Source organism: Coenobita brevimanus, chromosome 70, assembly GCF_032717465.1.
Source record: "Coenobita brevimanus isolate Jiangsu-jjx chromosome 70, ASM3271746v2, whole genome shotgun sequence".
NCBI classification, from domain to species: Eukaryota; Metazoa; Arthropoda; class Malacostraca; order Decapoda; family Coenobitidae; genus Coenobita; species Coenobita brevimanus.
Genome location: NC_137023.1, coordinates 36,052,561 through 36,077,196, shown reverse-complemented (window position 1 = coordinate 36,077,196; position 24,636 = coordinate 36,052,561). Strand labels below are relative to the sequence as shown.

Genomic DNA, 24,636 nt, shown 5'->3' with positions numbered 1-24,636 from the left:
TCTCAAATTTGTTGTATGCTGATGATGCAATTCATCTTGCAAATACCGGACAAGAGCTTGGTAGACAAGTGCAGAGTTTTGTAGATGTCTGTGAGTGTCATGCTTTGTGAGTAAATGTAGAAAAGAGTAAAGTGATGGTTAGTGAGAGAGAAGGTGACTCCCAGCGTGATGTTACAGTGAATGGAGAAACTGGAACTGATGAAAGTTCAAATACCTGGGTACGGTGACAGAAAAGAGAGGAAAATGTTCAGAAGTGCAAAGCAGGGTGACACAAGGAAGAAAAGTAGCTGGTGCTATGAAGTCCTTGATAAAAAACAGAGGCTTGAGTGTTGCAGCTGCATGAGGCTTACATGAAGGAGTGTTAGCGTCAACTTTGACATACGGATGTGAGACTATGGTGTGGCATGAAATTGAAAAGGCAAGAGTAAGAGCAGTGGAGATGGGCCTACTGTCAAATGTATGAGGAATACAGAGAGTGGATAGGATATAGAATAATGTGATTCGTGAAGTATGTGGAGTGAGGAAGTCCATGGACACCAGAATTGAAGAGAGTATACTGAGATAGTTTGAACATATGGAGAGAATGGATGACAATAGAGTGGTGAAAAAGATATATCTGATTGAATTTGAAGGAGGGAGGAGGTGAGGTAGGCCAAGAAGAAGGTGGAGGGATATGGTGGATAAGTGTGTGAGGACTAGAGGTATGTAAGTTCGTTAGGCTAAGGGACTGGCAAGAGACCCAGTTGGCGGATGAAATTTGTGCAGAGAAATACATAACCTGGGGTTTGGTACCCCTTTTTAATGTGACAGTGTTCAGATTGACTCTATCAGGTAGATATATAAGAAGCTACAGAATGTGGTGAAATTTTTTTTTTTGGCCTATCTGATGGAGCCAGGATTTTGTGGGCTTGGATGATGAGTGAATGGGACCATGGCCTATTGAATTTGGCAAACTTAGGCTGTCTGGATGTTGCTACTCCTCACCATGCCCTAGGGTGGGAAAGGAGGTCTGGATGATAATGATGATGGTGAATAAGAAGCACATATGTGTGAATAGTTATATGTGTGATGTGGAGTCAGGATTCTGGGGACTTGATTGCTGAGTAAATAAATGTGTGGCCCATTTCATTGGGTGTGGATTTGATTAGTTCTCCCACTGTTGGGTTTTTCATATTTGGTTGGTCCATGAACTATCTCACCCCATCTCTGAATAGGAAATACTGTCAGTGAATGGTAATGATTTTCCTCCAGGCTGACAATGAAGTAGAGAGTAGGAAGAAGCTAGATGGTCTTTACCAGGAGGTGAAGAAGAAGCTTGAAGATGAGCAGAACAAGCATACTCGTGACCTCTCCTCTGCACGTCATGTCCATGAGAAACTCAACACCCTTGAGAAGCAGGTAGGCCCTGTTGCTTTTGGAATTATATGGTAGTTATTCCAGTAATTAGTCATATGGTATGGTTATGTATGCTTCTGTAGCAGTATTTTCAAATTATAGAAACAAACACAGAATAAGTATGGGATGAAAATTTTGATCCTAAATGCATCTGGGAAATGAGTATAGCACAGATATGATGTGTATTCATAGACAACAGTTTTCCTTGTATTGAAGGTACAGTAGACTTAGTTTTGTTTATGTAAACTTATGTATCAGATGTGAATTTTAGTTAGGTAAGTGCAGCAATTTACAATAATTTTAACCAAGTATGTATTGCATTTTAAACAGCTCAAAGAAGTGCAAGAGAAGCTGAAGTCAGAGTCTGACAACAACTCAAGGCTCAGGAAACAGAACACTGAACTCAACGTTACTAATCAGCGTCGTGAGGCATCAGTTACTGAGTACATGGAGAAACTGGCAGGAGTTCAGGCAGCAAGGGACAGCCTAGAGCGTGATCTAGTTAATTTACAAACCCAATTGGACCAGGAGCGTGCACACCGGTCACACCAGGCAGACCTTGTCGCTCAGGCTGAGGGCAAAGTACAGGCGCTGCAGTCAAAGGTGAGCCCATTTTAATTTATTTTGTTTGGAGCATGGTGAAAGGATGGTGGAGGATGATTGGCTGAGAAGGGTTACAGGTATGAATGTAGAGGGAAGCGTACCCAGAGGCAACTAAGGAAGTTGGAGGGTGTGGTTTTGTGTGGAGACCTTTGGATTAGGAGGAGCTAAATAATGGCTGTAGGTCGTGACGCATGGAAGACTATGTGATGAAAGAACTTTGAGATCCTAGCATGATTAGTGGTCCTCCAAGCATGAACATATAATGCAATGTTGACTGATAGGTGAATTGATTTTATACACCCAAGGAAACCATGGACTGTACTGAATTGTAACCATACATAAGCCAACAAATGGCTACTTGTGAGCTAAGGAACTCCATTTGGGTGTGGACCATAAATGGTCAAGTCTAGTAGGTGGTTGAATTTTTTGCGCATACAAAACTACACAGGGGAAAGTAGCCGGTTCATCAACTTTGAATGTATGGGCAGAGTAACGTAGCCCTGAGCCCTCATGTTCTTGATGAGGCAACACAAATTGAACAGATAGATAGTAAAGCAAAACATAATAACATATGAGCAGTTATATTATCTCTACAGGCACACTGGCTCTGAATAATGATGCAGTGCTATAGGCTGTATATTAACATATTAGTTTTTTACAGCACAGATATAAAGGACATTTCCTATAGATTGATTGTGTTACCACCTTTTAAATATTAGATTTCATTCTATGATTTTAGTAACTTTAGATAGTTGATTTTTAATAATTAGGTTTAAGTGTTCCAACCTTGCCCTTAGATGGTATTCCTTGTTAACCCATGGCATATGGGTGTCATGCATACATGACGGCCTGGGGACATCCGGGTAGCATGTATTCACGAACTAGTGTTTTGCGGCATTGTTTGAATATTTCGCAGGTTATTTCCACCACACGCAGCCACTGGCAACCCTCCTGCATGCATCTGAGTCACGCTTCAGTTACCTGTGTACCTGTGTAATGGATAGACCTACGCCAAAAAGCTTTCCCTGTGTCTGGATCCTTAGCTGAGTGCCAACAGCTGCTGACTTAACACCAATGAAGTCCAGAGGCAAGAAAAGGAAAGGCCTTAGCGATAATGCAGTTGGGAGAGAAGTCAAGGTGACATCGTTGCCAATTGTGAGAGGGGAAAGTGTCTGTTCCTCTGAGGAAAGCGACCTTGCCATGATGGGTGTTGATATTTATGCATCGGATGAGGAGTGTGGATCACATGAGTTCTCCAGTGTGCGCCCATTGTTTCCCCTTGTACGTTCATTTGCAATTTCCAATGATGGGAATGGTTCAGAGGATATTGACGATCCTGGAGAGGGGGATATTGGCATGGATGAGAAGATGGAAGAGGAGTTAGGGAGTCGAGAAATAGAGAAGGTGGTGGAGGAAGGGAGGAGGAAGCACCTTCGGGCAAGCCTCGCACCAGCGCTCTGTGTATATTTATGTAAATAATGGAAGCAGAAAGTTAGTTTCATGATGAAGTCAGTGCCTTATTTTAGGTGGGGTCACTCATCATCCACTCACTCAATGTAGTGCTGCTCTCAGGTGTCTGCCCTCTCCACTCCTCCCTCCTTTCCTTCCTTCCTCTTCTGTCTTTCCTTCCTTCATTCTTTCCTTGTCCTTCTGCCTACAGGTGGCTTTACATTCCCTCTTTTGTCTTTCTTTCCTTCATTCTCTCCCATTCCTTCGCCTATGGGTGACTCTACACTGGGTGAGAAGCCGAATGGTTTCCTGTACACCGGGAAACCATTTACAATGCTGGATGGTACCATATAACCAAATTATGGCACTTGGTGGTTTAGTGGGTAATTGCAGCACTCCAGTCGGATTGAGCCGGCAAAAGTTTATATCCAAGGGGTGGTTGGGGTTATTGCTAATGTAATGCCACTAAGGGATGAGTGGGGCTGGTCACTCTCATCTTAATTGTCAGGACTGACTTGCCAGGCCCTGGTATCCTATGCTCCTTGTGGGGCATTGTAGGATTGGATTATGGATGGATGGATGGATTTTTTATTGAAAGTTTTTGTGTGTGTACATACTAGTTATGATGAAAAAGTGCAAATCACAGAAAAAAAAATGTTGTAGTGGAAAATAAAGTGGATTATGGACAGTACGTGGATGACCAAATTATGGCACCTGTTGGTTTTGAGGAGTAGACTGTAGCACCAGTCAAGCAGGGCAGTACTCCCAAGGTGGATGGAAAGCTGATGACAAGGAGAGCCGGAGCTCCCGTTTCATCAGCCCTCGGGACTAGTTCCTGAACATCACCCACTGCTGAACTTTTTTATTGTTTCAATAACACAAAGAGTAAGCCAGCATGCTCTCCAATACAAGTTTGTCAAACTGTTAACACCAATCTGCATTCACAGTACACACTACACATTCTTTTCAAAATTAAAAAAGGAAAATGGCATACATTAACCATGCCTTGGAGTCCCTGGGGGTGGGGCCATAAATGCCCCCACCATCCGCCCCTCTCCCGGTGACAACTCAACGAGCTGCCTGGAACCACTGTCTGACTCACGTCTTCTTCATTTCTGCAACATTCTTGGCCATTCCTTTAACTTTTGTCTGTTGAACACCACCTCTCCTCCTCTAAACTATCTATCTATTTATTGCCAGACGCCACAATCCCGCAAGGGGTGGCCATTTGACTTTGAGTTATTTGTTTTACGGTGAGGGGCACTAACCCTTCACCAACCCACTTGTTGACACGTAGGGAGCACGCATGGTTTGGTTATATGGTATAATAATAATATTAACAAAGAAATCAGGTTAACATTCTGCTTTTCTACACCGACGTGCGGCGTGGATCTAAACCTCACCTCATTTTAACCGAGACTCAGCTGTCTGAGGCAGCTGACAGCAACCCCTTTTCTTCATCCTCCTACTTTCTCTGTACTCATTTCAAAGCCAAAGGTGGCTGTTGTGTATATGTACGCAATGACTTATCTTGCTATCGTGTTCCTGAACTTGATTCTTCTGAATTCTCTACACTCTGGCTTCGGCTCTCATGTCATTCTCTGACTAAATATATCTACGCTGTTTACTTATCCCTTAATTCTGCTGATTATCAAAAAATTCTTCAACTATCTTACTTCTGCAATGGAACACATTCTATCCATTTCTCTTTTCTCTGAAATCTCCATTCTAGGAGATTTCAATGTTCACCACTACCTTTGGCTCTCCTCTCCTATCACTGATCCACCTGGTGAACAAGCCTACATCTTTTCTATCCTGAATGACCTAGAGCAGCTTGTACAGCACCCTACCCGTATCCCTGACCGCCCTGGGGAGAGCTCCAACATACTTGACCTCTTCCTTACAACTAATTCTTCTACTTACACTTAATCTTTTCTCTCTGTTGGGCTCCTCCGATCACAACCTTATTACCTTAACCTGTTCTATCACTCCAGTACAGCCTGTGGACCCTCCAAAGAAATATTAACTGTGACACGTTGGAGCTGCGGATTGGGAGGCCCTCAGGTAGCACTTCTTTGATTTTCCCTGGACTGATTATTGCTTCCATGGCCGTGAGCCATCTGAGTGTGCCTTTGCACATTGCAGAAGTTATTCTCTCGGGCATGGAAGCATACATTCCTTTCTCATATCGTTTGACTAATGCAAGAAAGCCTTGGTTTAATCACGTTTGTTCTAATGTTCTTCACAACAAGGAGAGGGCCTATAAAAGGTACCAAAGCCAACCCACCCCTGAATCACATCTTTTTTATGTTTCTGCCCAGAACCGTGCTAAGTCTGTTCTTCGCTCTGCAAAAAATAATGTCATCCGTACTAAATGCTCTTAACTCTCAAACTTTAATTCGTCCTGCTCCTTCTGGCACCTTGCCAAAAACCTTTCTAACAACTTTACCTCATCATCCTTCCCTCCCCTTTTTCTACTCTGATGGTTCTGTAGCTGTTTCTTCTTCTGATAAAGCAGATCTCTTTGCTCAGATTTTCTCCTGCAATTCCACCTTAGACTATTGTGGTGCTCTTCCTCCATCACTTCCTCTTACTTTCTCATGGCTGACATTAAAATTTCTTCAGCTGATGTATTTTCTGCCATCACTGGCCTCAATACTAACAAGGTATATGGGCCTGATGGGTTCCCTCCTGTTGTCCTCAAGAACTGTGCTTCTGTGCTTACACCCTGCCTAGATAAACTCTTTCGCCTTTGTCTTTCTACTTGTACCATTCCTTCTTGCTGGAAGAGTGCTCTCATTCAGCCAGTCCCAAAGAAGGGTGATCATTCCCAACCCTGTATCGTCCAATTGCTTTAACATCCTGTATCTCAAAAGTTTTGGAATCTATTCTTAACAGAAAAATATTAAAGCATCTTTCCAATCACAACCTTATTTCTGATCGTCAGTATGGGTTCAGTCAGGGACGCTTCACTGGCGATCTTCTCTCCTGCTTTTCAAACTCCTGGTCATCCTCCTTTCGGGACTTTAGTGAAAGCTTTGCCATTGCACTTGACATCTCAAAGGCTTTCGATCAAGTCTGGCGTAAATCTTTAATTTCGAAAATGCCCTCTTATGGTTTCTATCCTTCTATCTGTGCCTTCGTCTACAGCTTCCTTTTGGTCGTTCTGTAGCCGCTTTTGTAGATGGCCATCATTCTTTTCCTAGATCTGTCAACAGTGGTGTTCCTCAGGGCTCTGTCCTATCACGAACTCTCTTCCTTTTATTCATCAATGACCTTCTAAGCTGGACGTCTAACCCTATCCACTCGTACACTGATGATTCCACCCTTCACCTTCTCATTCAGTTTCAGCAACATCCATCTCAACAGTTACTTCAACAAACAAGAGATGAGGCTATGGCACAGCTAATGTCTGACTTGGCTCGTATCTTTGACTGGGGTAAAAATAATCTTGTTTTTAATGCATCAAAGACTCAGTTTTTACACCTATCAACCCGACAGAATTTTCCACAGGAGTACCCACTAATGTTTAATAACATCCAGCCCAATCCTGCGTCATCCTTGGACATGCTTGGGGTTTCATTCACTCAGGATTTATCTTGGAAAGATCATATTACATCTTCTGTAAAATCTGCTTCCAAGAGATTAGGTGTGTTAAGCCGACTCCTTACCTTCTTTACCCCTACAAAGGTGTTGACTTTATACATGGGTTTTATTCGCCTATGTGTAGAGTACAACTCTCATGTGGAGAGGCTCCCCACATACAGCTCTTCTTGAGTCAAAGGCTTTTTGTCTCATTAGCTCTCCTTCTCTTACTGGCTCCCTTCAGCCTCTGTCTCTTTGCCGCACTGTTGCCTCTCTATCTCTTTTCTATCGCTACTTCAATGGCCACTGCTTCTCTGAACTGTCTGCTTGCATCTCTCCACCTCTGCGATGAGTGCGTAGCACTCGTCTTGCAACAAACTCTCATCCCTTTTCTGCCTAACTCTCTAATGCAAGAGTTAACCGTTACTCCCAGTCCTTCATTTATGCAACAGGTCATCTCTGGAACTGTCTCCCTGTGTCTTTTTTCCTACTTCTTATGATCTCCAGTCTTTCAAATCAGTGTGTCCTGGCATCTCGAAATGAACTGATCTTGAATTTAGCTCTCTTTTGTATTGTTTTTTTTTTTTTTTTTTTTTTTTTTTTTTTTTTTGAAGGAACTGTTTTGGAGGCTGCTAGTCTGTGGTTCCTTCTTCCTTGCATAAAAAAAAAAAAAAAATTTTTACAATACTATTATTTAGGTTTTATGTAGTAGTAGTGGTAGTAGTAGTAGTAGTAGTAATAGTGGTAGGATAGTAGTAGTAGTAGTAGTAGTGGTAGTAATAGTAGTAGTAGTAGTAGAAGTAGTAGTAGTAGTAATAGTGGTAGGGTAGTAGTAGTAGTAGTATAGTAGCAGTAGTAGTGGTAGTAATAGTAGTAGTAGTAGTAGAAGTAGTAGTAGTAGTAGTAGTAATAGTGGTAGGGTAGTATTAGTAGTAGTAGCAGTAGAAGTAGTAGTGGTAGTAATAGTAGTAGTAGCAGTAGTAGTAGTATTTGTAGTTGTAGTAATACCCAGACTTCTAGGTGGCACAGCTGTGTTTAGAATTGAGGACAATGCAAACCAAACACACATATCCATCCATGTGTGTGTGTGTGTGTGTGTGTGTGTGTGTGTGTGTGTGTGTGTGTGTGTGTGTGTGTGTGTGTGTGTGTGTAAGGCACTGGTGGAGGCATGGTGGCGCAGTGGTGAGGTGAGAGGACATACACGGCTTTTGGTGGGCTGAGCCAGCCTGCCTCAAGGTCTTTGCTGTAGTAACAGCACTCACAACCACACTCATGCCACACTTCTGAACCTACACGGGATTGGTGTTTGTGGTTCATTGCAGTCTTCTGGAAGCGTTATTATTGTGGAGGTCAATATAAGCCTTAGTTGTGCCACTGCACCTCAGCCATGCATATGGACACGGTCAAAAAAACACCAAAAGTTGCCCCAATTCCCCATTCTCTCTCTCTGAGGACACACACTTCACAGACAGTTTGAGGTCATCAACAGAGAAATTACCAATATGCCAGGAATCGAACCCGGGACTCTTAGGTGAGAGCCAGGCAGCATACCACTACACCACGACCAGGAAAAAGTTAACTCACGTTGTCACAACCAACGTCCCTCCGCCCCCCACTGTGGGCTTGAAGAGGGTGAGTCAACCCCCTGGCACTCGGGCAAGTAGATGCTTTTAATCTATCCCAAGCACTTACGGCAAGTCAGAATGAAGAGAGAACCTGTATTTTTACGCAGGAAAAATCATCAGAGAAATTACCAATGTGCCAGGAATCGAACCTGGGACTCTCAGGTGAGAGCCAGGCAGCATACCACTACACCACGACCAGGTAAAAGTTAACTCACGTTGTCACAATCTTGTAACCAACGTCCCTCCGCCCCCCACTGTGGGCCTGAAGAGGGTGAGTCAACCCCCTGGCACTCGGGCAAGTAGATGCTTTTAATCTATCCCAAGCACTTACGGCAAGTCAGAATGAAGAGAGAACCTGGTTGTGGTGTAGTGGTATGCTGCCTGGCTCTCACCTGAGAGTCCCGGGTTCGATTCCCGGCATATTGGTAATTTCTCTGATGATTTTTCCTGTGTAAAAATACAGGTTCTGTCTTCATTGAGGCCATCAACTTGAAGTCAAAGGATTTGTGAGTATTATGACAGTTTTTTATTTTTGGTTAAGTATTAGCTGTGATATTAAGATTAAAAAAAAGGCGACTTTCTCTGAAATGCCCAGCCAGGAGAAGGGTCGGCAGAAATATGTGCCAGATGCCATGGGTTAAGGAAACTTTGCCTAAGATTGAGCCCGGAGGGAGAGGTCACAGAACCTCCCATCCATAGACCCTTTGTGGTTATCTGCTTAATGCACCATGTTTAGTCAGTAGTCATAAGGATGCTTTTAACTAACTGAAAGCATATTATTGACTGTCTCATCTATTGAGAATTGATAGATTTGTAAGAGTTACTGTATTTTCTTTTCTTTTAGTGTCTTGATATTTACATATGGAAATGAGTAATGTTCTCAAATGACTGGTTGATAATGATGATGAATCATTGAATAGAAGTTGAACTGTTAATACTGCTATAAATGTACAAACGTCCAGAGAAGTGATGACCCGATTCTCAGTATCTTTCCTTCAGAAAGAGCTATCAGGCAACTGCTACAACCTGTTATATTTTCTTTATTACATACAAGGAAGGGCAGTATTTTGGTAAGCAACACCAAAAAGCAAGATATAAGTGTTGTTATTGTGTATATCTCACTCTGTGCGAGAGGAAACCACATTATAAAGTTGAGGCTTAGCTGTACGAAAGCATGTGAAATGCTCAGCCTGTTGCTCAGCGGTTTCGGGTTTAAAATGCGGAGACAGTTTCGTAATGCTTTTTATACATCCAAAATCAACAGTACTGAAAGAAAAATATCCCATAAAATAGAACCCACAGATGAAGGTAGTGTCGAAATCACAAGTGCCATCAAATCTCTAAAAATAAACATCTAAAAATATATTATTATCCAAGTTTAAATATCTGTGAGCGATGATATTTACGCAGGAAAATAAAGCCGTGAGCACTGTAACCGAGATGGATCATGGACACACAACTACAGCCTCTCAGCATGAGCAGATTATTGCTCTTAATTAGCAGATATTTCAGATTGTTGTGGAGTGGATATGGAAGTTGTGTAGATTGGCTTGGGAAGAGGGAAGGGTTCCAGAAGACTGGAAATCAGGTATAATTTTTCCTCTGTACAAAGGAAAAAGGGAGAGAGAAGTATGTGGTAACCATAGGGGTATTTGCCTTCTTAGTGTGACTGGTAAAATATATGGTAGAATACTCATTGATAGGGTTAGGCATATGACAGAGGAGCTAGTTGGAGAAGAACAAGGGGGATTTAGGAAGGGAAAAGGGTGTGTAGATCAGATATTTGTTCTAAGATGTTTAGTGGAGAAGTATCTAGAGAAGGGAAGGAAAGTGTATGCTGCCTTCATGGACTTGGAGAAAGCTTATGACAGAATAGATAGGCAAGGTATGTGGAAGGTATTGAGAATATATGGAGTGGAGGGGAAATTGTTGAGTGCTGTGAAGAGTATGTACGAGGGAGCTAGGGCTACGGTGCGAGTGGATGGTGAGCTGAGTGAGTTCTTTGATCTCAATGTGGGACTGAAACAGGGGTGTGTGATGTCTCCATGGCTGTTTAATATATATATGGATGGGGTTGTAAAGGAGGTGTAGGGTAGGGCAGTGGATTTGGGGGTGGCCCTAATGAATGAGGGTGAGATTTGGAAGCTTCCGGTGTTGCTGTTTGCTGATGATACAGTATTGTTGAGTGAAGATGAATGGGAGTTGCAAGGTTTGGTGAATGAATTTGGGACAGTGTGTAGGAGGAGGAAGCTGAAAGTTAATGTAAACAAAAGTAAAATTATGGTGTTTGAGAGGAATGAAGTCACAGAGTGTGCAGTGAGATTGGATGGTGAGGATATGGAGAATGTGAGTGCATTCAAGTACTTGGGTAGTGTGATGAGTAAGGATGGAACTTTGGGGGATGAAGTACGTGAAAGGGTACAGCAGGGAAGAAAGGTTGTTGGTACACTGAAAGCAGTGATGAGAAATAGGGAGGTGAGTATGGAAGTTAAGAAGTCACTGCATGATGGTATTGTGATCCCTACCCTGACGTATGGAAGCGAGGCGTGGACCTTGCAAGAGGGGAACAAGTCAAGAGTGAGAGCAGTGGAAATGAGTTACTTGAGAGGAGCATGTGGAGTGACGTGGAGGGACAGGTTGACGAATGAAGAAGTGAAGGAACGTTGTGGGGTGGATGTGGATGTGGTTGAAAAGATTAGGAGAAATACACTGAGGTGGTTTGGACATGTGGAGAGAATGGAGAATGAAAGACTGACTAAGAGGGTGTATGTAGGTGAGGTGGAGGGAGGGAGAGGGAGAGGTAGACCGAGGATGAGGTGGAGGGATGGAGTTGAGAGGTATATGAGGGAGGGGGGGTGAGTTGGGGGGAGGGGAGTCAAATGGTGGGTGACAGAGTGACTTGGAGGCGTTTTGTCTGCGGCCACCCTTTGCGGGATTAGGGCGTCGGGCTATAGATAGATAGATAGATATCCCAGCAGTTCAGCATCAAGAAGAGGACAGTTAACAGATGGATAAAGTGATCTAGAGAGGCAGAACATAGAAAACTTGATAAGAAGTGGAGCCCCTTGTTGCACAAGACAAGACCAAGATAGATAAATTATTGCATGTGCCCAAGAATAACCCCTAACCACCTGTGCTGCTATCAAGAAGCAAATTAATCTGCCAGTATTCAGTGAAGTTAGTGAAACCAGTGCAGATATTGGGGGAAGGTTGCCATAGTTGGTCATTTTTACTCACACGAGAGAATTCCAAGATGTACACTCAACCCCCTGCTATCGCGCCTAATTGGTCACAGCAAATGCGCGTAATAGCTGAATACTTGATAGCTGAACTAAACAATCAATGGGAAAATTTCTAATTGGTTTTTTGGTGGCCCATTTTTCTAACTTTTAACCACTTTATGCCTACGATTTCCTGCCAATCTCTCCTCCAACATAAAATAAAGCATTATTATATTAATAATAACAGTATAATGAATAAAAAAACAACATAAAAGGCCATCAAACTTTTATAAGGATTAAGGCTTGGGTGGTTTGATGGGTTCAGAGGCTTGGGAGTGGCTTAATTGCCGCCAGATCTCTTTAGCTGTCTCCATGATTTCTTAGTGTCCACAGTTAAAGGGGGTATCACATGGTACATCGTATCAGGAAAGGCCGAGGAAGATTTAAGTGGAACAAAACTTGCACGCTATCTCACACTTTCCTCATACTGTTACCAGAGCCCTGTCTTAGTTGTAAACACGTGATTACTTTATCGACATCACAGTTTTCTCGGCATAGGAAATATTAACTCTTTATGAGGGTCTCAAAACGATTGATATTTATTCTGAAATACAGTATTAATAAGTATTCAGCGTTAGGTTAAATTTCAGTGCTGTAGTACGTATATTCTTTCGAGTCGAATGGGTTTTGTTCACACTGTTTTGCCTGTCGTATCCTCGGCAGGAATCCGTTTAGATGCATGCCCGTGGTATCGTCAGGAATTTTACCACGTTACCGTTCCGATTAACCATCGTATCCTCAGCAAACCTCGTATGAAGTGCCGTGTGAATAAGTTTTGCTTAGCCTGTCTTCAAACTTGACTCGTGATAGCGGTCGTGGGGTGCGTGATAGCATGTATGGTTGTGCATTTGATGTGTGCGCGATAGCAGATAAAAATGATAGCTGAACGCACGATAGCAGGGGGTTGAGTGTAATGAAATACACAGTACAGTACATAGAGCAGTTTCATGGAAAAATAAAGTGGGAGAAGATGATTTTCAAAAGCAAGAGTGACAGTGAAGAAAACTAAAAACAAAAAGGATTGTAGTAAAAGAAAAAAAAAAAAAGGGGAAGGGGGGGATGTGACAATGGCCAAGACACATCCATTCCTGCCCATGGCATGATAATGACTGATGTAAGGTGAGGGTGCCTGGTGTGAGTAGTGATGACGGGTGGGAACATGCCAGATGTTGCTTTTTATTGTTACTGATCTAAAAAAAAAAAAAAAATGTTAAACCAAACAAATATTTTCACAAGATCAATTTTTTTTTACACATAAATTAAGTTTGCAGGGCAGGCAAAGAGTGTTGCCATCTCGAAATTCCCTATGAAGTGAAGTTTTCTAGACCCAGGGAGTTTTGTCTGAAGCTTAAAAGGCAAGTCATCACTTCTTTGGGCGGTTGAGTGAAGTATAACATTGTGCATTTCACAACTGATATGTGCATAGATTAATTTCCTGTCCTTACACAGCTTGATAGTGCTTTTGAACGTGAGTCATTGGCAAGGAAGGAGAGTGAAAAGGTGAGTGAGCGTCTTGTGCAGCTGGAGAAAGACCGTAACTCTTTGGAACTAGAGCTGCGGAATATGACCACCCGGTACGAACAAGAGGCACGGGCTTTGCGAGAGGCCAACTCTGCTGCACCTACACAGAATCACCAGTCAACTGCACAGGCTCTTGCAGGTCATTTATATACTTGGATTATTTCTTTATAGATTTTGTGCTTTCTAGTTTGTTTATATTCCCCCACTCCCTCCAGTTTTGTATTTACCTCATGGTCCAAGCAGTATCTTTAAAATCCAGAAACTATGTTCAGTCATACGTTAGTTACGGTAACCTACCAGAATTCCGAATTAAATACCTTAAAAAGAGGTCCATCCATCCATATATAAACAAACTCTGAACTTCCTATGTGTAAGTACAGAATGGAGGAGGGATGTCTTGTAAAAACAAGGGTCATGGATTATGCCCAGTCATCCTGAACTTAAATATGGAAGCAAATATATTTTCCTAGGTTTTGATTTAGTATGAGCATTTACTTGGACTGTTCCTATGAGAACATAGTCACTAGATTGAAGGCAACAAGCAATGACTGTACCTGTTTGATGAAGCTGGATGAGGTAAATTTCCTATCCCATACAGTACTAATTATCCCCACTCTAACTGCCCATGTAGATTCTAAACTAGCAAATGATGGTAACAGCTTAATGTAAGCTGATATCAGCAAGTAAAAGAGGAACAGTTTGGTGAGGTGTGGATATTGAAAAAACTATCTATCTATCTATCTATAGATAGATAGTTTTTTCAATATCCACACCTCACCTCCATGGTAACAGCTTAATGTAAGCTGATATCAGCAAGTAAAAGAGGAACAGTTTGGTGAGGTGTGGATATTGAAAAAACAGCGGAACCTAAATGAAAGAAGTGGTTCGGGTGGAGTATGTGAAACTACAGAACGTGGTGAAATTTTTTAGGCCTATCTGATGGAGCCAGGATTCCATGGGCTTGAATGATGAGTGAATGGAAGCATAGCTCATTGAATTGGGCAAACTTAGGCTGTCTGGATGTTGCCACTCATCACTCTGCCCTAGGGTGGGAAAGGAGGTTTGGATGATAATGGTGATGGTGATGAGAATAAAAAAATGTGTACTTAAAGAGAAAGAACTTCATGGTTGGTAAATTTAGAGGAAGTGAATGCGAACTCTCTAGCCATTATTTTTGTAATATATATAGAGAGAGAGTAGTGTGAATGTGGAAGTTGTGTGAAAATGTAAAGAATGAGATGGAAAAAATGCAAACAAATGGAAAAGAAATATAGAGCCAATATAAAGGCTATTTAAAGTAAGTGCATGGAAGACAGATTGCAGGTTCACTGCGAATAGTAAGGGGGAAAAGGAGAAGTTAGCCTAAAAAAAAAAAAATGCATGACATTATTGTGATTCCCATTCTGAAGTATGGAAGTGAAGCTTGGACTCTGTTGGAAAGACACAAGGGTGAGAGGAGTGAAAATGAGTTATCTGAGAATATGAGAAGAGCCTGCAGAGAGATTTGGAGAGAGAGACTGACAAGTGAGGAACTAAAGGAGTATTGTGGTGTTGATGTGGATGTGCTGTAAAGCAAAGCATTAAAAGCACACTATCTTGAGATGTTTGGCCATGTGAAGAGCATGGAGAACAAAAGATTGACCAGCCAGGAGAGTGCATGTGAGTGAGATGGAAGGGTGGAGGGAGATCAAGAATGAGATGGAGGGGGGAGGAAAAGAGGGAGGCCAAGGATAAGATGGGTGAGGAAGAAAAGGGAGACCGAGAATGATATGGAGGGATGGGGGGGGAGACGTTCAGTGTATAAATGTGTGTGTGTGAATTGGAGAGAGAGCAGCCTGATCTGGGACTGAGATGATTGATTGCAGTAAAAGTTCTGTAATCTGAATGGGAGGGGACCAAGGGTCTTTTTGCCTATTGGGAGGGACCTTTGAAAACATTAGAAATTTGTAGATGATCCTGAAATAAACACTTAAAATGATATGGGTTATTGTTTACTGTAGACACCGAAAATGCATAGAAGTGTTGCTGAATAGTTGCAGGCAGGTATATCCAAGTCCAAGGACAAGTCCAAGCCAGATAAATCTGTAGATAAAGCCTGGAAAATTTCGAAAAATTTTGGCTTGAAAAATTCGAAATATTTGGATATTCGGATTATTGGTGGCTGGATTGGAGGACTTTTACCTTATAGATTGATAGCATTTTTTGCCTATGTACCTGTGTCATATCAGCACAACCATCAGCAGGTATATAAAGTGTTATAACCATATTAAGAACAGAATAATAAATTTTCTTTAGTGAACTGCAGTAGTTAGAAACAAATTACTGTAGTCTGGGGGCCAGTTGAGGCCACTTAAGGCACTATCACATTTATTCTTTTAGATTATATTATCCATATTCTCTTTCAGCCAGAGCAGTCAAGGTTCATTTTTGCCAGGTCATCTCCCGTCAGGTCAGCATGGTTCATTTATGTCATTTCAGGTCCTTTACATCCAGCCTGACACAGTTAATTCAGGGCATGGTGATCCAGTTACTGTAGGGCCATTCAGAAGCATTTAGTCCCTTTCATATTCATCAGAGCTACGTCTTGTCCAGTCAAGTGCACATTCATTTTGAGCATCAGATTATTTCATGGGCAGTTTGGTTTGTTTAGGTCATTTAGACCCAGTCATGTCTGTTGAGGTCTTTTCAGGGTCATAGGTGTTTGCTGTTGTATAATGTATTTATAATTGATTTAGCTAATTGTTTTTGGTGTTTCAAAATCAGTAAAAATTTGGAATTTCTCTGGTACAGCCTTACAAGAGCGTTTGAATGATGAAAAACAAAAGCGGCAACAGGCAGAGGCATCTAGTCAGGAGAAGGAGCGTCAGAACTCCATGCTTAGTGTTGACTACAGACAGCTGCAGCAACAGCTTCACAAGCTGGAGGGCGAGTACCGACAGGAATGTGAAAAGGTCAGGAAAATGTAATTGTTCCCATTAACCTCAGACGAGAAGAGATACAGCTCTGCACAAATGCATCACATTCTCTCTTGTCTATTTTTGAATTGTAGATTTTTTTTCACTCTCATCTTAAATGTCTGGACCAACTGCTTAGCCCCGGGCTCCTACGCTCCTCATGGGGCAATGTAAGATTGGATGATGGATGGATGGAGTTTTTTTTTTTTTTTTTTTAGTATGATGTTTATAATAATAATAATCTTTATATAATTTCTTAATTTGTGTATGGCAGCTAATCTCTGGTGATATGAGAAGGAAAAACACTATCCTTCTATTCCTTATTTTTTTATACAAGTCATCTAAGATGGATAGGAGTGGGAACTTCTAAATTTTCATGTTGTTAGGATAGGGATTTGGTACATGGCCTGCACTTTCCAGTAGTTTCATTCTAGATAGCCTTGGGCTTTTTTTCTCCTCTGAATTCTTTAGTGAGTTCCGAGGGCTGTGACCTGGATCTCTGCACACTTTGTAATTATCGGGGGATGTATAAAGATGCTGTATTAAATGTCGGCCTGTATTAAAAAATAAGTGTAAATTTAATTGCCATTGTTGGTAAAGAAATAAGGCTATATGAAATTATCATTGATAATCTGTAAATTACACATACTTTTAGCACAGTCAATTTTTTGTTTAGGTTAAAGGCTTACAAAAGCAGATAGAGGCAGAGGCTGAAAAGCGGTCATCCCTGGCAAATGAGCTGCAAAGCCAAACTGCTGAAGTGACAGTCTTGCGCAACCGGGAGAAGCTGCTGACGAGGGACTTAGAGGAAACCAAGGAGGCACGAGCCAGCCTAGAGGAGGAACTGCACAAGCTTAAAACAGCAAAGTCGGTGGATGAGGTGCAGATGCGAGAATTACAGGACACACTTGAGGCTGAACAGTACTTCTCTGTAAGCACAGTAACTGCACTATATATTTGCCCAACTTAATTGATGCCAATATTTTTTTTTTTTTTTTTTTTTTTTTTTTTTTAATGATGTATGTCAGTTTGACTTTTTACTTGTAAAAATTTGTTAATTATATTTTGAGCATTGTTATACATGTGAACTGCCCATCAGGCACATGTAAGTGAATGTCATCTTTGGCAGTTAGCTGACTAAATGTTTTGCAGACCTTGTACAAGACACAAGTGCGTGAATTGCGTGAGGAGACTGAGGAGAAGAGCCGTCAGGTTGGAGAGCTCGAAGAGGAGCGCACTAGTCTGACTCAGCAGTTACAGCTGGCAGTGGGCCGAGCTGATGCTGAGGCCTTGGCCCGTTCTATAGCCGAGGAGACTGTGGCTGAACTGGAAAAAGAAAAGACAGTCAAAGAGTTGGAGATTCGTGATCTGGTGTCCAAACACACAGCAGACATAACTGAAAAAGACAGTACTCTCTCTGAGGTAAGTCATATGGTAACAGTCTTGAAGTATGCAGGTTCTGATTCATAATTTTATTGCCATTTTTACACTTAATATTTTTTCTAGTCTGAAGTCCTTTAGATCAGGTGCCTGGTAGTCTAATAATAGAGCATTCAAGTCAGGGACGAGTACTGTACTGTGCCATATATCTATATATATGCAATGGTTTGAACTCTTAAGAAACATTTTTTTTTTTTTTTTTTTTTTTTTTTTTTTTTTTTTTGTACTGTAAAGTGCAGCAAGGGAAGGGGAGACTTTAGTTGCATCTACCGCCATGACACTTATGCATGCATAGAAACCCAACTGGTAGACTTTGTCCCCCAGACTCTTGCAACATTTATAATTTGCCTCACATCATACATATTTGATCATGGATAGTGAAAATTGATTCTGAAATTCAAAATTTTTGCCAGGACAAGGCTTTGGCACACGCATTTTAGAGTTGGGCAGTTGTGGCTACAGGCTTTCAAGGGCAGCAGCTTGCCTACACCCAAAAATGGGTAACGTAAGCAGTTTATAATTTCAAATTTTTGTTGCAAGTGCTGGAAAAAGTGCAGTTGAGGATATGCATTAAGTGCATACAGTCGGGCCTTTCTGTGCGATGAATTGCTAGAACGATGTATAAAAGTTAAACCGGCCCCACTGAGCAGCCGTGAGACTCGCCATAGTGATGGTCAGAGACAAGATCCACTCTCACCAGGTCAGCCAGCCAGGCTACCAGAAGGAGCCCGGTCAGCACAGTGATGTCACATGTGGTCCTTCATAACCACCACTCATTCCTCTTGCTCATTCAGTTTCCTTGAATGTTTTTACTTTTTGTGACCCACATGTGTTTATTATTTTCATTTTATTTCTCTGTGAAATGCAATTCTTAGTGGTAGGTGGGGGTGCCCATACTCATTGTAGTGCTGCCCGTGGTCTCTGCACTGAGTGACAAGCCATATGTGTTCTTGTAATCCAGGTAACCATTTACTATGCTGGATGGTAACCATATTACCAAATTTTGGCGCTTTGTGGTTTAGTGGGTAATTAACCCTATCAGGTTTCAGCCCCAGTCAGATTACATCTGTCCCAAAGTCAGCTGCTCTCGCTCTGACCCACATCTTCACGCTGCGATATTTTTCTTTGATCAGTCTGTGTAAATGCTCTTTTCATAAGAGAATGCTGGTTTTGGTGTCATTTTAAAGCTGAATATTTGTAGTTTATAATAAAGTATTATTAAAAAAAAAAAAAAAGTAAAAAAATCAATACGACGAGTTGAAGTTAGGTGAAAACCAAAAATTTTATACCGTGCCAAAGGAAAATATTCACCAAGAATAAAGTATTAAAGATATGTAAATTTGGCTTGAACCATGTAAAACTACAATAAGTTACCTTTACAGTGAAATATAGGTAATGGCTATTTATGCACGTTTTTGTGTCATAAAGCGAAAGAAAAAAGAAGCACAATATTTTATGATTCTCGGCCATTCACTTAGCGATCTTTTTTTTTTTTATCAGTCTGCGTAAATATACTTTTCATGATAGAGTGCTGGTTTTGGTATCATTTTAAAGTTGAATAGTTGTACCTTATCGTAGTATATTCAAAAATGGAAAACTAAAAATGAAGTCAAAATGATGAGTTGAAGTTAGGCGGAAATCAGAAATTTTATACCTTGCCGTAGAAAAATATTCGCCAAGAATAAAGCAATGAAGATATATAAATTTGGTTTGAACCGTGCAAGATCACAATAAATTACCTTTACAATGACATATAGTTATGGCTATTTATATGTGTTATTTCGCAATAAAGCAAAAGAAAAACAATGCACAATTTTATATGATTCTTGGTTGAAGACAGAATTCGCATAGCGATCTTTTTCTTTGATTGGTTTGTGTAAATACAGTAGAACTTCTTTGGTTTGGTTGCCATTAGTCCGGATTTCAGTAAATTCGGACAAAATGTTAAAAATATGTATTCCTAAAATATATTTAAACTAATTCTAAAACCATTTCCACAACCATACTCGATTTTTTTCCAGCTAATGATGCACTTTCGTGAATGTGTCACCTGCGCACTCCTACCATGTGATTGGTATGTTTCAATTTCATACCTGAAGTATCATATTTAGAAAAAAAAAAAATTGTACCCTGTATTCCAATTCTCATAAATGCTGTTTTGCATTCTCACTGTACTATACAAACAGACATGAAACGAATATGTATTTGTGCTTCACCCAAACAGACAATGAATATGAGGAAGTTGAATTTGAATTGAAATATTTATTGTTGTAAAAGGTGCAGAGTTGTTGCATCTCTAATAAATAAATAAATATATACAGTACATCCCCCTAGTACGCGCCTATGTGGGCGGCAGAGGACGTCACATACTAGGAATTTGCGTGCTGTGAATACATAAACTTATGGGAAAATTTCATATGGGTGACACCCCCCTTCATGGGCAACCCTTGAGATGCCTTTCAGACCTAAGTATTGTACCATACAGGGAAACTATCAAAGACATATTACCTAAGATAAAGTAAACCAACAAGATTATGGCATTACTAGGTAAATCAACAAGGATATGGCTTAACAAAACCAACAAGAATATGGCTGTTCACCTTTACCTGTTATCGCTTCTTGTGGGGGGCAACGTTGCACACTCGGGGTAACCCCGGATTTGGGCCACTCTTTGCTTACAAGGAGTTCAATTCGCGTACTAATAAAAGATACACTCAAATAAGATTTTAAAAATAAGCCCTCGCATACAAGGGGGATCACGTACTCGGAACTCGCTTACTATAAGGATGTACTGTATACTTACGGATATATATACTTGCAGTTAATATGGACGAAGGTATTGAAGCAATGGAGTAGGTGTGATCCATAATAAAGTCTGATATCTTGCAAGACGAGACGACTTGTTTTTCCTGCCAGGCCGACTCTCGTGTCCCCCTCCTCCTGTATAGGGACTGTTCCATTCGCCTCCCCACTTCCACCACTTTATCACTGATAAAACCGCTAATTTACTTAGAATAGTACTATTGTCTAATGTAACAAGTGCGTAAGTATTAAGATACCTTTTATTTGCACTTACCCAGCCAAATGCGTTTATTTTTTTTTAAATATAGGGAGATGCAACAACTCTGTACCTTTTACAACAGTATTTCATTTCAAATTCAACTTCCTCAGATTCATTGTCCGTTTGGGTGAAGCACAGATACATACTCGTTTCATGTCTGTTTGTGTAGTACAATGACAATGCAAGACAGCATTTATAAGAATTGGAATATAAGGGACAATTGTTTTTCGTAAATATGATACTTCAGGTATGAAATTGAAACAAACCAATCACGCGGCAGGAGTGCACAGGTGCCACATTCACGAAAGTGGATCATCAGCTGGAAAAAAATCTAGTATAATTCTAAAACCATTTTCACAAGCAGCGAGGAAAGCATCTGTCATTTGGTTGGTCAGCACATCACGCTAGGTCGCAACAAGGGTCCCTCTGTTTAAACACACATGAGCATTCATACCATCAACTAGTTCAACAACAATTTTTTTTTTCCTTGTACAATATTTCAAAAGTCATTTCTCCTTACCATGGCTCTTAATGCAAATGGATCCTCTGGGAAGACTGGAGATGTCAAGAGGAAGCACGGAACATGACATAATGCTGGTAGTGAAAATTCTGGACAAGTTAGAAGCTGGTATTCCTGCAGGAAAACTCGTGGGAAAAATGTTGCATTACCTAACAAAGTGTATCAAGCATCAAGAAAAACAAAAGGAAAATTAGGCATCTTGCTTTAAAGTGTGATTACAGTGAATGTGGTGAAAGTAAAACTGTAAACTGCCATCAGACACGATTCGAAATAGAAGATTGTTTGTAAATGGTACATACAGCTGTGATCATGGGAAGTGCTATATGAGTGCAGCACTGTTATTTCGTAAATTGCAAAGGGGTTAATAAACTCACAGCAGACCTTCCCTACTGAGTGCAAGGCATGAGTGCAGCTCACTCACCACACAGTGGACCACTAGCCACCTGTTGCTGCCATCACAATTTGGTAATTTCATACCAAAAAATTCGGTACTGATGATTACTGTTCTTGATAAATTTTTTGGCCAAAAAAAAAAAAAAAAAAAAAAAAAAAAGTAAGTTCTGAAAACGTCTGTGAACTTTGCCTGTCGGGTGAGGCACTCGCTTGGTTACCATAGCAACCCCCCACTCATTACCACAAGATGTCAGTGTGGCAGACCACTACAGTAAAGTGGCTGTTAAAATGCTTAAGCTTTTCATTTTGTTATTAAATGCAAAGATGTTTTCTATACATGACAACTTAACAGTACCATTCTAAGACTATGTGATAAAATATCTGTGATGGAGTGGTAAGTTCAGCTTTCAATATACTGTATGTACAAAGATAATTTATAAATTGTGGAAGTCTATGAATCTGTCTGTCAGGTGCTAAGCAGCTGCTTGGGGTCTGTCTTTTCACCGAATACCACTGTCCTAACCTAACAGTCTAACTAAACCTAACCAAACCTAGCTTAACCATACTTAATTATTTAACCAAACCTAACTTAACATAACCTCCAGTTGGGAAATGGGAAACAAAATTGACCTTTGAATACCATACATTTCTTCCATTATGCCGTAAACAGTCGTAGGTATGCCTTAAGGAACATGATGATAGTAACTGGGAAAATTTTCATCAGGAAAGGGTCATTTACCACCTTAAAAATAGGAAAATACAGAAGAAACTGGAGGGGGTTGACCCACAATGGTTCTCAGTGAAAAGACTCACCGGCTGCATGCATGATTGATTCATCCACACAACCACATGAGGACAGTCCTACAAACACACGTTGGTTGTAGCAGATTCCATCACAAGACCTTTTTTTTTTTTAACTCTTTACATTGGCTCATTTATGCAAAGATGGACCTGAAAATAGTGCAGTTAATAATGATGTTTAGACCATGTACATATCCTACATGAGCTTTATTCCTTTACTGACCCTAATTTATACAGTAGTTCCTTGCCTGGCCCTTACCTCTACATAACATAACACTACAAACTTCATTCGGTTATTTTCACGTACTTTATATGTACAGTTAATCCCTGTACTTCCCGGACGCCCACTTTCCGGACTCCCCAGTTACTGGACATTGTGGGCCTGGACCTTCAGAACCCCCCAAAAAAGAAAAAGTTTTCCCACCCGTAATTTGAAATTGCCTTGCGGCGCCACACCGCGCCAAACAGCTGTTTACACCATGGCCCCTTCACTTCTTCCTTCCTCCCCCTTCCCCCCTCCCCAGTCACGGTTGCCATTTGATATTTTTCATTACCAAATGTAGGCCAATTTGGTACTGAAAAGTTCATTTTTAAGTGAATCAGCTTGATCCAATATCAAACAGGTTTTTCACATGTATAAAGATGTAGAGAATGGAGATGGTGGACTGTCTGCTTTCTTTGATTAATCTGCCAGCATACATAGCAAAAAAATAAACATGCTGCTGATTATAAGGAGAGTGATTATTTCCATTGTACATATAATTAGTGAAGAATAAATGCTTCCTTTAAGAATTTGGTAATGAAAAGTTAAATTTGGTAATGAAAGTTGAGGAGTTTGGTAATATGGCCGATTTCAGATCTGGCAACCCTGTCTCCAGTTACTGCCTTACCTTCGTTCAGGGAAGACGTCCATCGTAATGGATGCTGCACGTGCTCGTTTTTTTACGAATAAACAGTGAATGAACTGCAATACCTCGCCACTGTATCACATGGGAATTTACAGTGTTGTGCAGTGTTAAGAAATTAGAGTTTAGATTGCAAAGGATTAAGTGTGGCGTGCAGAGTGGTGGTTGAAACTGGTGTGGTTCAGTTAAGAAGAATGTGCAGTGTTAAATAATTATAACTCACAGTGCAAAGAATTAAGTGTAGCATAACATTGGATTACTGTAAATGCTTCAAGAGCATTTTCACAACTAACAGAACCTTAGAGAGTTCGAGGAGGCAGCCACAGACGTGCTGTAGGTACAGTGCCCTGTACACTGCTAGGCCTATGTATTTTCCATACTTCTAATTCCTCATTCTCTGGTTTCTTTTCATTCATTTCGTGCTTTATGTCCATTATTGGTGTGAATAGGGTCTTTAATAGGTTTAAGTAAGTGCTGTGCATGTCCAATAGGAAGTTATTTAGGTGGCTTTCAAAGTTAGGCTGGGTTAGGGTCCTTAAGTACAAGTCCAGGAGGCTGGGGCCCACTATCTGGATGGGACCACTTTCCGGACATCCCTTTGGCTCTATTAAGTCAGATAGTAAAGGGATTACTTTAATTGCCTTGCTATATGATAAATTGCCATGAAATAGTGTGCCGTTTGGCGTTATTCCATTGTACAGTAAACCCTTTCTAATTCGAACCCGAATAATATGCGAAATCGGTTAACTCGGATCTTTTTTGACCACCAGACAAATAATTTTAATTTGGATAGAAATTCAAATTAAGCGAGACAAGTCCTAAAAGGGTTCCAGTGATAATTGGATGTGAACAGTTTTTTTAGTGATAAGTGTAGTAATAAATGTAATTTTTAAGTACTGTACAGTACCTTCGGTACAGTTAAGTGTACTGTACTCAACTACTGTGTTGCAACACTTCATTATCAAGGTTTGACACTAATTTATTAATTGTATTCTGCACTCTTTGACTATAAAGTAATAATATACTGTACTGTTCTAAGTTTTCGTGAAAAGCCATGTGTTAGTGAGTGTCGGTGTGATTTGGGGATAGGGGCAAGCGTGAGC

General features: G+C 40.8%; 1 protein-coding gene across 1 annotated transcript in view; it reads left to right on the top strand.

Annotated features, from left to right (window-relative positions):
- Rok (Rho associated coiled-coil containing protein kinase) overlaps positions 1-24,636 on the top strand; it is a 165,688-nt gene that overhangs the window by 54,246 nt on the left and 86,806 nt on the right. Inside the window, exons 13-18 of the mRNA XM_080277508.1 lie at positions 1,252-1,398; positions 1,726-1,998; positions 13,388-13,598; positions 16,250-16,410; positions 17,090-17,344; positions 17,566-17,835. Coding sequence (XP_080133634.1) covers positions 1,252-1,398; positions 1,726-1,998; positions 13,388-13,598; positions 16,250-16,410; positions 17,090-17,344; positions 17,566-17,835 — 1,317 coding nt within the window. The remainder of the gene's footprint in view (positions 1-1,251; positions 1,399-1,725; positions 1,999-13,387; positions 13,599-16,249; positions 16,411-17,089; positions 17,345-17,565; positions 17,836-24,636) is intronic.